At 33.6% G+C, this 14058-nt stretch overlaps 1 protein-coding gene across 1 annotated transcript; it reads right to left on the bottom strand.

The window, feature by feature from the left end:
• Positions 1-987: 987 nt before the first annotated feature.
• On the bottom strand, positions 988-13422 carry ETAA1 (Ewing tumor-associated antigen 1). The gene is made up of 6 exons (XM_004691464.2): positions 13109-13422; positions 11819-11947; positions 11200-11276; positions 7829-7941; positions 5555-7584; positions 988-1262 (listed from the first exon to the last, which is right to left on the bottom strand). The coding sequence occupies exons 1-6, from the start codon at positions 13323-13325 to the stop codon at positions 1144-1146; spliced, it is 2685 nt and encodes an 894-aa protein (XP_004691521.1). The 5' UTR covers positions 13326-13422; the 3' UTR covers positions 988-1143.
• Between the last annotated feature and the right edge of the window lie 636 nt (positions 13423-14058).

The following is a 14058-nucleotide window of genomic DNA, read 5'->3' as shown; positions in this document are numbered from 1 at the left end:
GTCATCTGTGATGAACACACATCTTTAGCCTTATGCCCTCTGCTTAAATTTCTATTTCTGACTTACTAAGTCAAAACAGGCAAAAAGGGAGGGGGGTGGAGGTTGAGAAGCAGTAGCAGAAAAAATTAGTAAACTCAGAAAAATTACATAGCTAATAGGAAAGCAGGGAAAAAAAATCTCATTTTTCATCCTGGAATGAATTTTTAATACTAGAAACAATGAACGTTATTATTGAACAGCTCTTAATGTGCTTTTCCTTTCGTTTGATATTACAAAATAAGTAATACTCCCACAAACAAGTTGTTTTACTACTAATACTTTGAAGCAAATAGTATAATTGCCTAGTTATAAAATAATTTTAATGCCAGTTTTGTCTGTGACTTTCAAAAAATACTCACTTTTTTTCATCTATATAAGAACAATGCTGAACAAGATATCTGATGTTTCTCTTTTTTTGGGGGGGGATCTGAAGTTTCTAACAGCTCTAAATGTTAATTTGCATAATTTATATAGTCAATCCACTTTTTTTTTCTGGACTTCTAAATAAACATTTTACTAAAAATGTTGTAAAGTTTCCAAATCATATTTTAGAAAAAGTCAAATTAAAATCTGTTTCATACTAGGAATTGAATATAGTATTTTCTTTATAAATAAATTGAAATCCTTTATTTCCAACCATTTTCCTAAAAATATGGAAGTATTAAGTAAAATTTTAGATATGTATAAAAATCTAAAGACAGTTATTGAGAGTAGAATATAAAAAAGTATTAAACTTAGTAAATTGAAGCTTATTGTAGGAGGGAAAAGTTTATTACAATAAAAAGTTAAGTAGATCACATAGGTTTTGATGCTCTCCAATAATAGTTTTTAAAAATATAACTACTTTCCTCTATATTCTAGGTATATAATTGCTAGCTTTCCTGAACTTTGTAAACTTTTATGCAATTATTTTCCCATATATATATATCCAAGGAAAGGCTTCATTGATCATTGCAAACACTGATTTATTAAATAAACAAGTCCATGCTTATAACAGCATTCAATTTCTCACAGAGAAATCAAGAAAGAAATATTTTCTATCATAGATAGCTATCAATTGTCTCTGTTAAGTCTTCCAACTAATATTTCAGTAAAGAAATCAAGTTAAGTGGGAGCTCCTTTTACAGATGATGCCTGTGCTTTTGCCATTCTTCGAACCAGGGCTTCTTGTCTTTTTCTCTGAATTTCTTCAGGAGAATACTTTCTATTTTTCTCTTCTTCCTCTACAAATTAAATAAAATATATGTATTAGTTCTGTAAATTATAATCATCTGAGTGTGTTTAAATTTTTACTTTTTAATCGCCCAGATTTACCACATTGATTTGGCTATTAAGTCACACCTAAACTATTAAATATATAATTCCATGTATAGATATAATGGTCTAGGTCAAAAGAAATTCAAGCAATGATCAGTCTGTCCTTATTTGACATTATGATAAAATTCATTTGATTTTAAAGCTGTGCATTGTTAACCCAACAAATAAAACAAGTGGGACTTTAAATGCTAGTCAATTAAATGAGAAGAACAATAAAATCTTCAATTTGAATATCTTTTTATTATATAAAACGAGGAAATTCTGATATAATCTTATGATACATACTTTAGACAAACATGAAACAATGCGTTTTAACTTAAATAAATGAAAATAGGGAAGTTCTGCTTTTAAAATTGTACTATTTTTTTGAAGACACCAGAAGTACAGGCTGGCACAGCTTCAAATGTATCTTGCCACATCAGAAGCACTACCAAGGGTCCCATAAGCCCCCTCTACACTTTATGCTCCACCCCCACCCTCCCCTTTTGGTAGCCTCAGTGCTGTAGTCAGTTTTCCAGGGCCTTTTTGGTTTGGTTTGGTCTGTTCCAAGAATGTTTTAGTCTAATAACACACCAAGTTTTCCCACTGCCAAAATACTGAGTACTAATAAAATGAATTTAATTTCAAGTAAATCACTTTGAGCTAAAATAATAGATTATATAGTTAGGGCTAAGGAGAATCAAATTTTAAAATAAGTGAACCTATTTTTCTCATTAAAATGTTTTAAAATTAAGACTATTATACTATTACATATTTTAGTGATCCTGCCTTGGTAAAACTTTGTAATATCTGCCTTTCATATAATTAAATAAGAATTTGTAGCTGAGAAAAAAAGTATGTTGACATCTAGACAAAAGTGTGGAATTTGTTATGACATTTTTTTTTTTAATTGACAAAGACATCTGTCAAAAACCTATCATCTACCCCCCATTCCTTTCTTAGTAAGATCAGAAATGGGAAAAGGTGTTCAGGGTAAAAGATACATATTTTGAATACATTCCTCAGATTATTCTGATGACTTCTATTTCCTATGCTAATTATCATAGACTGTAGCTATTTTTGCTTTCAGAAAGATACTTCAAGATAATTTATAATTAGTTTGACTAATTGTCTAATACTTTAGACTTAAAGCTTAGGCATACAAGAAACTCAGAACACATACAATTGTTTATACTTGATTGACCAAAAGTTTCAAAGGGAAACAGGTTAATAAATCTATGAAAATAGAAAAGAACATAGTTTCCTAAAATTGGCCTTATGGTTGGCTGGGTAATATTCAGGAAAATGATATCAAATGATGTAATAAAGTCACACCATGAAAATTTGATTTAGTCATTCATTTATCCATTCAGTCCTGCTTTTAACTCAACCTACAATCAGAATACATAGCAAAATCTCAAACTTCTGTAAGGGTCAAAGCAAAAATAGTCTCATACTTTACCCTAAAACAGGGATCAGACATTTTTTTTTTTTCTGAAAAGGACCAGAGAATAAATATAAATCTTTCAGGGTCATAAAAATCTGTTCACCTCTACTACTGTAGCATAAAAACTGCCATGGATAATACATATATAAATGATGTAAGCAGTGTTATACTTTGTTTATAGCCAACTAAATTTGAATTCCATAAAATTTTCCAAAGTCACAAAACATTCTTTCTATTCCTTCAATCATTTAAAACATGAAAACCATCTTAGAAAGTTAACTATAAGCTGTATTTTGACAGGCCACTGTTTGCCAAACTGTGCCATAAAGCACAGGTTAAAGAACCTTTTCATTTTACTGGCTGAAAAGTAACTTGCTACACACCAAAGGAGAAAGAAATGAAAACAGTACGAAATATAAACAAGTATTAACTGCAAGATTAGGCACTATCAGCAAATATAAAGGAAAAATCGGTGAGGTACACTAAATGGCATCTACACAAAATGTACACAGGATACTACATAAAAGTCTTGGGAAAAATCAAGTAAACTAGGAAGATTTAGTTCTTAATGAAATGACTTCTTTATTAAATAAACCATGCTGGGAGTACAGTTCAATTAATTACTTAAATAAAAGTTTAAGAACTTAAAATTATTACAAGCTGATAATTTTTTAAGTGTCAAAATTTCTATTTTTGGAAATAATATAGAGAAATATTCACTGTTAGTGCTGTTAAGAACATAATTTGGTATTATCTGCATGCCCATCAAAATTCAAAATATTTCTTCATCAATTTTTGAATAAATAAGAGATATAGTCACCTGAGTCTGCAGAAATTTATGTAAAGATATATATGGAAGGAATGTTTCTAATGCAAAAATTGCAACCAGACTAAACTCCATCAATAGAAACTATGGTATACTATATGGTATACTATATAGTAGTCTATGATGGTAGACTATATAGTCCTTAAAAAGGACCTGAGTAAATCTATATGTACTAACAAGAAAAGACAGCTACAGCATATTAAGGTATCGGGAATTGTCAAATACTAGTTAAAAACTTCATCACTGGTACATACATACCTATGCAAGAAAATGCAACATGACATATACTAGACTGTTAATAGTGGCTTCACTGGGAAATCATTGTGGGAAAGGGGAAAAAGAAAGCTTTCTACACCTCAGTTATTTTATGTTGTTTTCTTTCTTGGTAAGCAACTAACGTATACTCTAATATTTTTTAAAAAGGGAGGGGGATAAATTAAGTAGGAAAGTTGTAGTAATAATCCAACAAAAGCATATCCTAGAATCTGTACAATGAAAATAGTACCAATTCAATGTGAAAAGAACTAAAACCATCCTCACCATAATATGGATTTATATAATAAATACAAATCCTAAAGTTAGTCTAAGTGAGGGAAACTGATTAACAACAACTATAATTATAAGCTAACACAGTAAATGTAACAAGAGTTAGTGATAGGTACTGGAGAAACTTGAGAAAGCTAATCTAGTTTAATCTCTGTAGTTAGAAACACGTTGTATTTTGAAATTTTTTTTATTGAAGTAACAATGTTTTATAATGTTTCAATTATATAGTATTATAATTTGAAACTATAATTTGTTTTAAAGGACAAATGGAAAATGGTCAGGCAGATTGGAGTATCCACGTGTGGGTGCTGTTTGTGGGGGAGAAACAGCAAGTGCTGTTATAACAAGTTATACCAAATACATTCCCTTTTTAAAAAATATTGTTATCAGTGGAAAACAAACATTTTACATTATATTGCATGATGTTCATCTAGCTATTAAACATTTGTGAGAGATATTGTAGTAGGTCTAGGTATTCACTGAAAAAAAGTTATCAATGTTGCAAAACTTGTGATCAAAGAAATGAGCAGTATGATGGGACAAAGCAGACATACCTAGATTCTGAACTAGGAAATAACTTCTGTTTGAGGAATAGGCAAGTTCTTGAGAGATAATCAAGAGCCTTATAAGACCGCAGTTTTAAGTTTGGATTTTATTTGAACTATGATAAACAGTCATTTAAAGTCAAATTAACACAGGAATGTCATATTTGCCTATTTATTTTTAAAAGATTATTCTATTTGAAGATGAGTATTGAAAATTATTATGAGAATAGTAGTAGTCTAAGTAAAAAATGTTGGCTTATATAAGAGTGGTAGCCATAGAGTAAGAAATTCTTAAATGGATAATTTTGAGATATATTTTTTGAGATAGAAACAGGAATTTGTCCACAGCCAAAAGAATTGAGGGAAAAGAGAAGCTGGAAGAATGAAAGATGACAGATTATACTGAGTAATTACAAATCTAACCATCACAACTAACACTGAGTTTTATACCAGATGTTACACTAGCAAAGGTGTTAAATCGGAATGCTCTCAATTTTCAAATAGTTTACCTCAGTGTTCTGAAATAGATGAGTAAGATTATTGATTATAAATTACTTAGTAAATCTCACACAATACATATAACTAACACAATTTTCCAGGAGCTAAAAGAATCCTTCATCAAATATTTGAGTGCCTATTATATGCTAGTCATTGTTAAATGTTGTAAAGAATCTGATGTAGACTTGAAAACATGAACCAACCACTCATACTTGTGTAATACAGCGTATCTGTAAACATCTCTTTAAGAATCTACCTGAAGTTTAATTTTTTCTTATCTAATGCAAATTGAATACAATAACTAGTTCAGCTACTTTTTAGGATGAAACTTTTTAAAGAAATGTTTTTCATACATACCTTTTGATGGTTGTTTTGAAGATTCCGGAAGTTTTACCAAAGATTGCTGCTTAATAGCATCCCCACATAATGGACCGACAGTTTTACTTTTCTCTAAACACTGTGTAATTTTGGTATCAGAAATACTTCCTGTTCTGTAGTCTTGATTAAACTGAGAAAGTTGAGAATTCTTCACTCTTGTGAAGTTAAACTTAGAAAATCTAACTGTTCTATTGAGATTATTCTTAGCTTCATCTGTTAGGGTCTGACAGGACAGATGCTGAGTATTCAAATTCTTCTTACCAGAAGCCATTTCTGTATGCATATGATCTGAACTCAAACTTGAACTTCCTGTTTGAACCAAGTTGGAACTATTCAGTTTTATTGGGACACCAATGTTATTCCAAGAGATGTGCAAATTATTTGCTGGACAAGAAGAATTATTAGGGTATATAGTCAAATTTGTTGTAGCACCTAAAAAACTTGGGGAATTTCCACAGACTTTCCTTTTCTCTATCTTCACTGATTTATTTATTTGTGGGCTATTTGTCAAGGAAGATGTCTGCAATGAAATGCTCAGATTCAACTGTGGCTTTACTGACTGACTTCCTTGTTTAGATGTAGTAAAACTGTTTCTGGCTTCGTGTTTGGAACTGTTATGGCTCTCAAGTAAACTTTCTGATGTCTTGCTGTCCCTCGTATTGTCTTGTTGTTGAGTTAGTTTTTCAATATCATCACATGCTTGGTATAATAAATCATCATCTACATCATCTGCTTCCCAGGTATTCTCTAACTGATGACATGCTTTAATAATTTCATTGGCAAATAATGGATCATTCCAATCATCAAAGAAAGAGCCTAACTTTGATGCGTTGGTCTGATTTGGGTTATGAATACTGGTTTTGTTGCCCAAAGTTTCAGAGTCAAAAGAATCTATATTTGCAGTTGTTTTAATGGACTGATTAAAACTAGACTTTTCTTTTTGTTCATTAGAATATCCTGTGTTTAAAGTAGAGTTCGTCTCACAAGGATTTACATTGGAAATAAATTTGGTATGCATGTCTTTCTTCACTTTTGTCAGATTAGATGCAATTGTACAATCTTGAAACTTGTCTTGAACAATAACCTTACTGAAAGATTTCTCAAATTTTTTATTTCCAGTGAAAATTAATTTGTTTGGTTTATCACTTGGATTTGGTGAAAGTTTGTGCTTTCCATCACAGGATAATTCACTGTTATGTGTCTTTGAAGAAAATTGTAATTTTTTGGAATCTATTAACCTGGTATCTGGAGTTGTATTATTTAGTCTTGACTGACTTTTATCATTATTATTGTTAAAAGTACAAATTCCCTTTTGATCAGCAACCTGGGATGTTTCAGAAACAGGAGAAAGTTCAGGCACTTCTATATTTCGAAAAATAGGTTCATTACCTAATAAGTTTTCCCAGTTTTCCTCAAAATCATTGGTAGTAAATGCATCGGTATGTTTATTAAAAGCTTCTTCCTCCTTTATGTAGGAAGTCACACATGACGGTGTTATGGGAGTATCTATTTGATGAGAAAGTGATCCTGGTGTTTTATTTGCCAGCTTTTCAGCAACCAGAGTTTCGTTAGCAATGACATTTTCCTCTTTCAAAACACTTTTCTTTCCAAAGATAGTATTACTGGCAGTAAAGGAAATATGTGACACATCTTGGCTTAACTGTCCACTGCATTTCTGAGTTGAGCCATCAAAAATGGCATTAAAGGCTGCTTCAACATTCTGGTCAATTGGCTTCTGACTGGTATTCTGGTCATTCATCACAGGTATCCTGGTGTTTTCTTTAGTTGGTTTCTTCTTTATTATAGCATTATCTACTTCGGGAACTGTATCATATAACTGCATTTGTACATTATCTTCATAATTATTTAAAGTCTTTGCTTCTGAAATTGCTTGGATAAAATCATGATTTCTCTTGTTCTGCTCTTGAATCACATCTAGCTCTTCCATATTTTTATCAAATTGTTTTGCCAGTTTCATAAGTTCTTCTTCTCGATTTTGTGTTTTTAGCCTATTAAACAATATTAAAAATTAATGAATAAGTTCTAAGGCTCATGAATTTTCAAGTGGTACTTACCATATTTTACTGTTTAAACTTGAAATTTTATTAGCTCTATTACAATTAAATGCACAATGTTACATCAAAACTATGGGAAATAATTTGTAGCCACTTGGATACATGCATAAGAATAAATCAGAATGTTATTAAAAATATTTACTTTGAATCTCAGAGTGTCTGAAAAATTTAAACTTACTTTGTACAGTTGATTTTTGCTCTTGATTTTCCCTTTGCTACACTAGGGGTGCAAGGAATAGCAGTTTCACCAATCCACATTCCCAACATGGAATTAGCTGTTGGTTTTTCATCCTTTGACAGAAAAGGGAAAAAAAGAAGAGTGAAAATATTCTCATTCTGCCCTTTGCTAAAAACCCCACTCAGAAGGAAAGAAGCATGCAAGCAAACTTTAACCAGGCTAAATTACTTTTCTAATGCAATACATTCTGGTAAGGTAAGAGGTACTAAAAATACTCCAAGCAGGCCCTCCCTGGTGGCGTAGTGGGTTAAAGCACAGCACTGAGAATCTAAAAAGCCACTTCCACATGAGTTCGATTCCCGCCTGCCCAGGAGGTGACCACATGGCGTGGCAGACCTCTCCTGACCCGCCTGCTGCTCCCCTCAGCAGTGTACTTCGTTGATCTGCCTGTTCTGTTCCCCACTCTGTCTCTGGTGAAGCCTCTCACCATCCCTGAGCGTCTGGCCTGCACCCCAGTTCTATATGCACAAATAAATAAATCTTTAAAAAAAAAAAATACTCCAAGCAGCTGAAAGATGGCACTATCAAGTTGTAAAAAATTATCCCATTTTGCATTAGAAACATTGTGAATTGAAAATTTCTCATTTAAAAACTTAAGCACATAAGTCTTAAAAATTAGCAAGTACATATTTAACAGTAAAATCATTAGTATCAGAGATAAACTATGTAACAGAAATCTTAAGAATTAAGGTTAAAGATACCTAATGAATTCTTTTGTATTAATTAACTTTCCAAATTTTCCTTATATCCTCATTATAATCTGTATCTAAAGTTGAACAATCCATGTTAACCTTAATTGAGAACACTTATAGAGAATTTAGTATTGAGTTAGAGATAAGAATATGATGCTAAGAACAAGGCAGAACTAAGAAGAAAAATAAGTAGGAAAGCAGACAAAAGAAATTTAACTAATATTAAGGTTAGGAAAGAGCCATTTTAGTGCAGGGTATTTTTGCTATGCATTTTAGTCAGAAGACCACACCAAAAATGGGCAATGTGTTTTTGTAGTAGTTTAAACTAAACCAATAATCATGTAACTACCCAAATTGAATATAAATATCACACAAAGTAAAAATATTCTTAATCCTAAATTATATTACTTAAAAGCAAAGACTATTATGATAGCTTAGCATCAGGCAAAATGCCAGGCACAAAGAAGATGCCAGCCACATTTATTTATTTATTTTACTCTAACTAAATTCTATATAAGTGTTCTCAACAGATCCCTAAACCTTAGATAAAAAGGTTTAGTAAAAAACTTGGTGATTTAAATTTCCAACCAACAAACAGTTTTCTTAGATATCTATTCGAAGCTAATAGCTTTGCAAGACACTCAAGAAAATCAGTTATTTCACTTTCAGATTCAAAAGTTTTTTTCGTCTTGTTTCAACAACAATCTAGGAACACTAGCATACTTAATGATTTAAATGTAGACTTTTGACCCATTTATTGAGTGATTTTAAAATTCACTCTATTTTTAGACAGTAAAAACATGATGTCATATATTCAATTATAGATATGGGTTCAATATATATTAGTATATTTTTGTGTTATATTTTAAAATCTTCATACATGATTACATAATTTATTGATTCCAACTACAACCCAATCGCTATATCAGATATCTAAACATATCACTTTTTTCATCCTAAAAAATATACCTTGCAACGGTGTAGAAAAAATGATGGCAAAATATATAGCATCTTCAATTAACATTTTATAAAACATATCCCTAGAGAAAGTAAAATGATTCTCCAATTAAAATCAAAGGGAATACTGTTTTTTAAAAATGCTACTTCTAAAGATACTGAGGTAACTTAAGCAATTATTTGTGTGTAACTCACGTAAAAAAAAACAGCATTAATATGTCATCTGAAAACATGATATGCTTTTAAAAGATCATGATCTACTGAAGATTTATATTGCCTTAAAAATGCTCACTTGAAAAGGGTAACATTTAAAAGAAAGTAATTTCACTGTATTTTTTTTCACACAAGTTACCACTTGCACACAGCTGCCATTTCTTTATGTGAACTATTATTTCTAGCCCACTTTGGTAAAGAGTCCAATAATTTACTCAACTATCTTTTTATCACTATTTAGATTGGCTAGCCCAAACACATTTTATTATGCTTCTTTCATGTGAAACCCACAATTAATGAAGATCTATTGTTAACTTATGAAGTAAGCAGTATTATGGCATAAATGCTATTTAACTAATGAACCATATGTAAAATAAATTTCTATGACATGCCAAACATGGAATGTAGAGCTAGTAGGAACAGAGTTGTTTTGACTGTGCTAGTTGTAATTCTGGATATTTTATAGCCAATAAGAAAAACTTTATTTCCTGTCTTCTCCATCTAGATGAGGGTGATTCCTTATAACTAGTTTGGGCCAGTGCCATGTACTGTTTATGGTCAACATACAGTCTTTCTCCATGTTCTTCGAATAGAGAATTTTCTAGAGTACTTCTCAGAGAAAAGAAACTAAGCAAAATTTGGATAATTTCTGAATTTTAATATTGTTGAATAACAAAAGGAGAGCAAAGCATAGAGGTTCAGAACAGAGGCTCAAAAAACTTAAATTTTTATTTCATTCTACACAGAAATTGAAATATTAAATTTTGAAGATGGTTCTCACACAATAATTTAACTATCATTACTAACTTTAACATAATCTTATATATAGTGTTTTATAGCTTACATACAGGAATTTTCATCTAATTTAATCATCACCATAATCCAATGAAGAGAGCAAGAAGAATTATAATTTAGTTTATAGCTGAATGAACTAAAGTTCAGAGAGCTTAACTGAATTGTTTAGGGTAACCCAGAACAGGAGGCTGACTGCAAATAAACTCCAAATCTAGTATTCTTTCCAGTTTTTGTGTGTGTGTTTTTTTTTGATTATCTTATCAGTCAATAAATATTTAGAGCAGCTTCACTGGTAGAGAGAGTAAGCAAATACTAACTCCACACAGGCAAACCCAGTTTGAATTAGAAATTGATTTTATTATTTTAAAAACGTGACAAATGTTGCCATATATTATTAAACAACATTAAAATAGTAAACAAAATTCTAGTTAGTAATCATACTCTATGCTTAGGAAAATATATATTACTAATTTTATATGCTGTGTTACTTTTTTCAAAACTTGCATTTCCGTAGTAGAAAAATTAAAAGTAATCTTTGCTGTTCCATTTTGGAAAAAGAACTGTAAAACACACCATCATTTTTCATAGAAATGAAGGAATAAGTGGCATATTTTTCATTATTTTAAAACAGATTATAAAGTTAGTGATGTTTACCTGAGGAGCAATACGGTTAACGATATGTGAGATTTCATCACTGTCTGTGATGTAAATCTGTTTTTTTCTTCCCTTACCTAAAAAAAAAAAAAAAGAAAAAAGTTCTATAAATCGTAAACAAACAGGCCCTCCCTCGTGGCCCATCCAGTTAAAGCACAGCACTAAGAAGCTAAAGAGACTTCAGCATGACCTTGAAGCCCCAGAGGTGGGTGACCACAAGGTGTGGCAGACCTCTCCTGATCCTCCCGATGTTCCCCTCAGCAGTGTACGACAATGATTTGCCTGTTCTGCTCCCCACTCTGTCTCTGGTGAATACTCTCACCGCCCCTGCACCTCTGCCTATACCCCAGTTCTGTGTACACAAATAAATAAATCTTTAAAAAAAATTGTAAGCAAGAAAAAATACCTTAATTAAAAAAAAAATAAAGGTCACTGTTAAAGCAATTTTAATGAGCGAAGCTTAGATAACTATGTACTCTGGCATCACACAGGTATCATGTAACACGTAAGTGTCCCCCAAATCTGCTATTCCTGATATTATAACTCAACAGAAATTCTACTTAAAATCTATAGTCATTTCAAATATTTACCAAGATAAAACAAGTTAACAACAAATTACCTAACTGTTTTGTCATTGGAGAATTTTGATCCCAAAAGATATCATTCAGTCCATCTGGATCATTAGGAGAACTGAAGGTAGATGACAATAAGTCCATTTTCAGCACTCTCTTTGGGGTTTCATACCTTTCTATATAAAATAAATTTAAAATAACAGTTGTCACACTTTAAAGTATCACTTTACTTTGCAATACCCCATATACATTTTATAGCCCAACTGTAAAAGTTTTTCAGATATTATTACTTTAGCCACAATTAAAATGTTTCACATTAAAAGTTCTTGTGATGCTTACTTAACACATTTGATGTCGCAAATTGCAATTACATTAACATAATCTTGAAGCTCTATGAATCTAAAATACCGTGTAACCCAGTTATGAAAATTCATTGCCCATGAAGTTGGGAGGTTTTGGGAACCACCTAATTCAAAGGTTCATTTCAAAATCTAAAGTATCCCCACAGCAACTAAAGTGAAAGTCTAAGTCCCTTTTATGCAAATTTCTCTAACTTCCACTAATTACTTCAAAAAGCATTAGTGATCCACTTGGTGGGGAAAGTTTTATATGATGCCATTTTAAAATTTCTACACAGATTTGTCTGTTTACTCCGGAATTACTTTATGAAAGTAAACAAGACAAGCTAACAAACGTTTTACTTCCAGAACACGCTCCAGGAATGAGGTTTTGTCAAAGTTCCAGTTCCTACTCTGATTTACGAAATTTCATTCATTCACCAGAATGAAACATTCCAGGGCATTTTAGTTTCCCGCTTCAGGGGCTACGAGGCTACGAAGAGGAGGAACTTCCGGTTTATTCATAGTAAGGTGAGCTATCACCAAGTCCTCGAGGACAGCGGTAGCTTTTTATGTGGCCCCTTCGCTAAAGCAAATCAGGGCAAAAAGTGGAAGCGGGGGTAAATCATTCCTCTGGGGAAAAGCTGGAGATAGCAGGCCAACCACGTTGGTTTCCTCGCCCGCCAAAGCTGACGACTGGAGTTGCAGCCTAGATATTAGCCAGCCTCCCCTCAAACAGGTAAAAACCACGACTTATTCCCGTGGCATGGGCGAAGAGTGGTGGTAAAAACCTCACGCGACAGTGCTGAAAACTTTAGCAGAGTCCTACTCGAGCCATGGGGGAGTGGTGTAGGCTACTTTCGGGCTCACAAGTCCGCAGCCCAGTGGCAGAAAAACACTTGAGACTCCACCCCCACCCGCACTCCCGGTTCGCCCGGTGCAAGCTGGGCTGTGGGGCTGCAGCGCTGAGCTGCGGAGGCCGCGCGGCCAACATCTCACCCTCGGGGTTACTTTTACTGCACGAAGCGGCTGCCGGAGGCTGCTCTTGCTGCGGCTGGGGCACGGGAGGTCCCTCTCCCGCCCCGCGGAGCCCGGAGCCGCGGGCCGACCTCAGCCGCCTCTTCCCAGGCTCGACCACCGAGCTGCATTCCTCAGCCGCTTTGCGCGGCGTGCTCTTCAGGCCGGGGCTATCCCCATGTTTCCTTCGCCGACTCATTGCCTACGATCCCCCTCCACCGGCCGTTTCTCTTTCACATTTTGGAATGGGATTCGTAGGGCAACGGCTCTACTGACGGGAGGCCACGCCAACGGCCGCCGCCATTTTGGCTGGTAGGGCGGTCGTAAGAGGCGCCTGCTGATTGGCTGAGTCCGGCCTGGGGGCGGGGCGATCAGGCAGCGGAGGTGTGAGTTTCCGCAGCCGGAACCTGTAACTACTCTGCTGGGGGCAGACTCGGAATTGGGAAGTATCAAAGTTAGGGGCCCTGATCTGGCTTTAGTACGTGAAATGGGGAGCTTACGAGACGGAAAGATAAAATCCACTGCCATCTTTTAAAGAATTTACAACTAACATTACACTTTCGAATTATTGCGAGTTTTTTAGTGTTTTCAAGGAGGGGTAGTAAGAGGTACGGAAAAAAAGAGAAGAAATAAAGCATTTCCATAAGTGGTATTTGCAAAAATTAGGAAAATCACTAAATTTATAATTTGATTTAACAGAATTGCCTTGCTGAATGGTATGCCTTGTCTCTAATGCTCAAAACAACTTTGGGTGAAAACGATTATTGGCTTCACTTATAGCTAGAAAACAGAGACAGAGCAATTAGGAAATTCACCCAAGTGAAAAAGTAGGATGTAAATCAACTATGTACCTCCCAAGGCATCTGGCACAGAATAAGGGCTCAGTAAATAATTATCTTTACTTCTTGTTCCCACTTGAACAGAATCTAGTC

The sequence above is a fragment of the Condylura cristata genome, unplaced genomic scaffold (genome assembly GCF_000260355.1).
Source record: "Condylura cristata isolate star-nosed mole 26May11 unplaced genomic scaffold, ConCri1.0 scaffold00031, whole genome shotgun sequence".
NCBI classification, from domain to species: domain Eukaryota; kingdom Metazoa; phylum Chordata; class Mammalia; order Eulipotyphla; family Talpidae; genus Condylura; species Condylura cristata.
The sequence above is the reverse complement of the archived record's forward strand: the minus strand, read 5'-3'. Positions and strand labels throughout refer to the sequence as shown.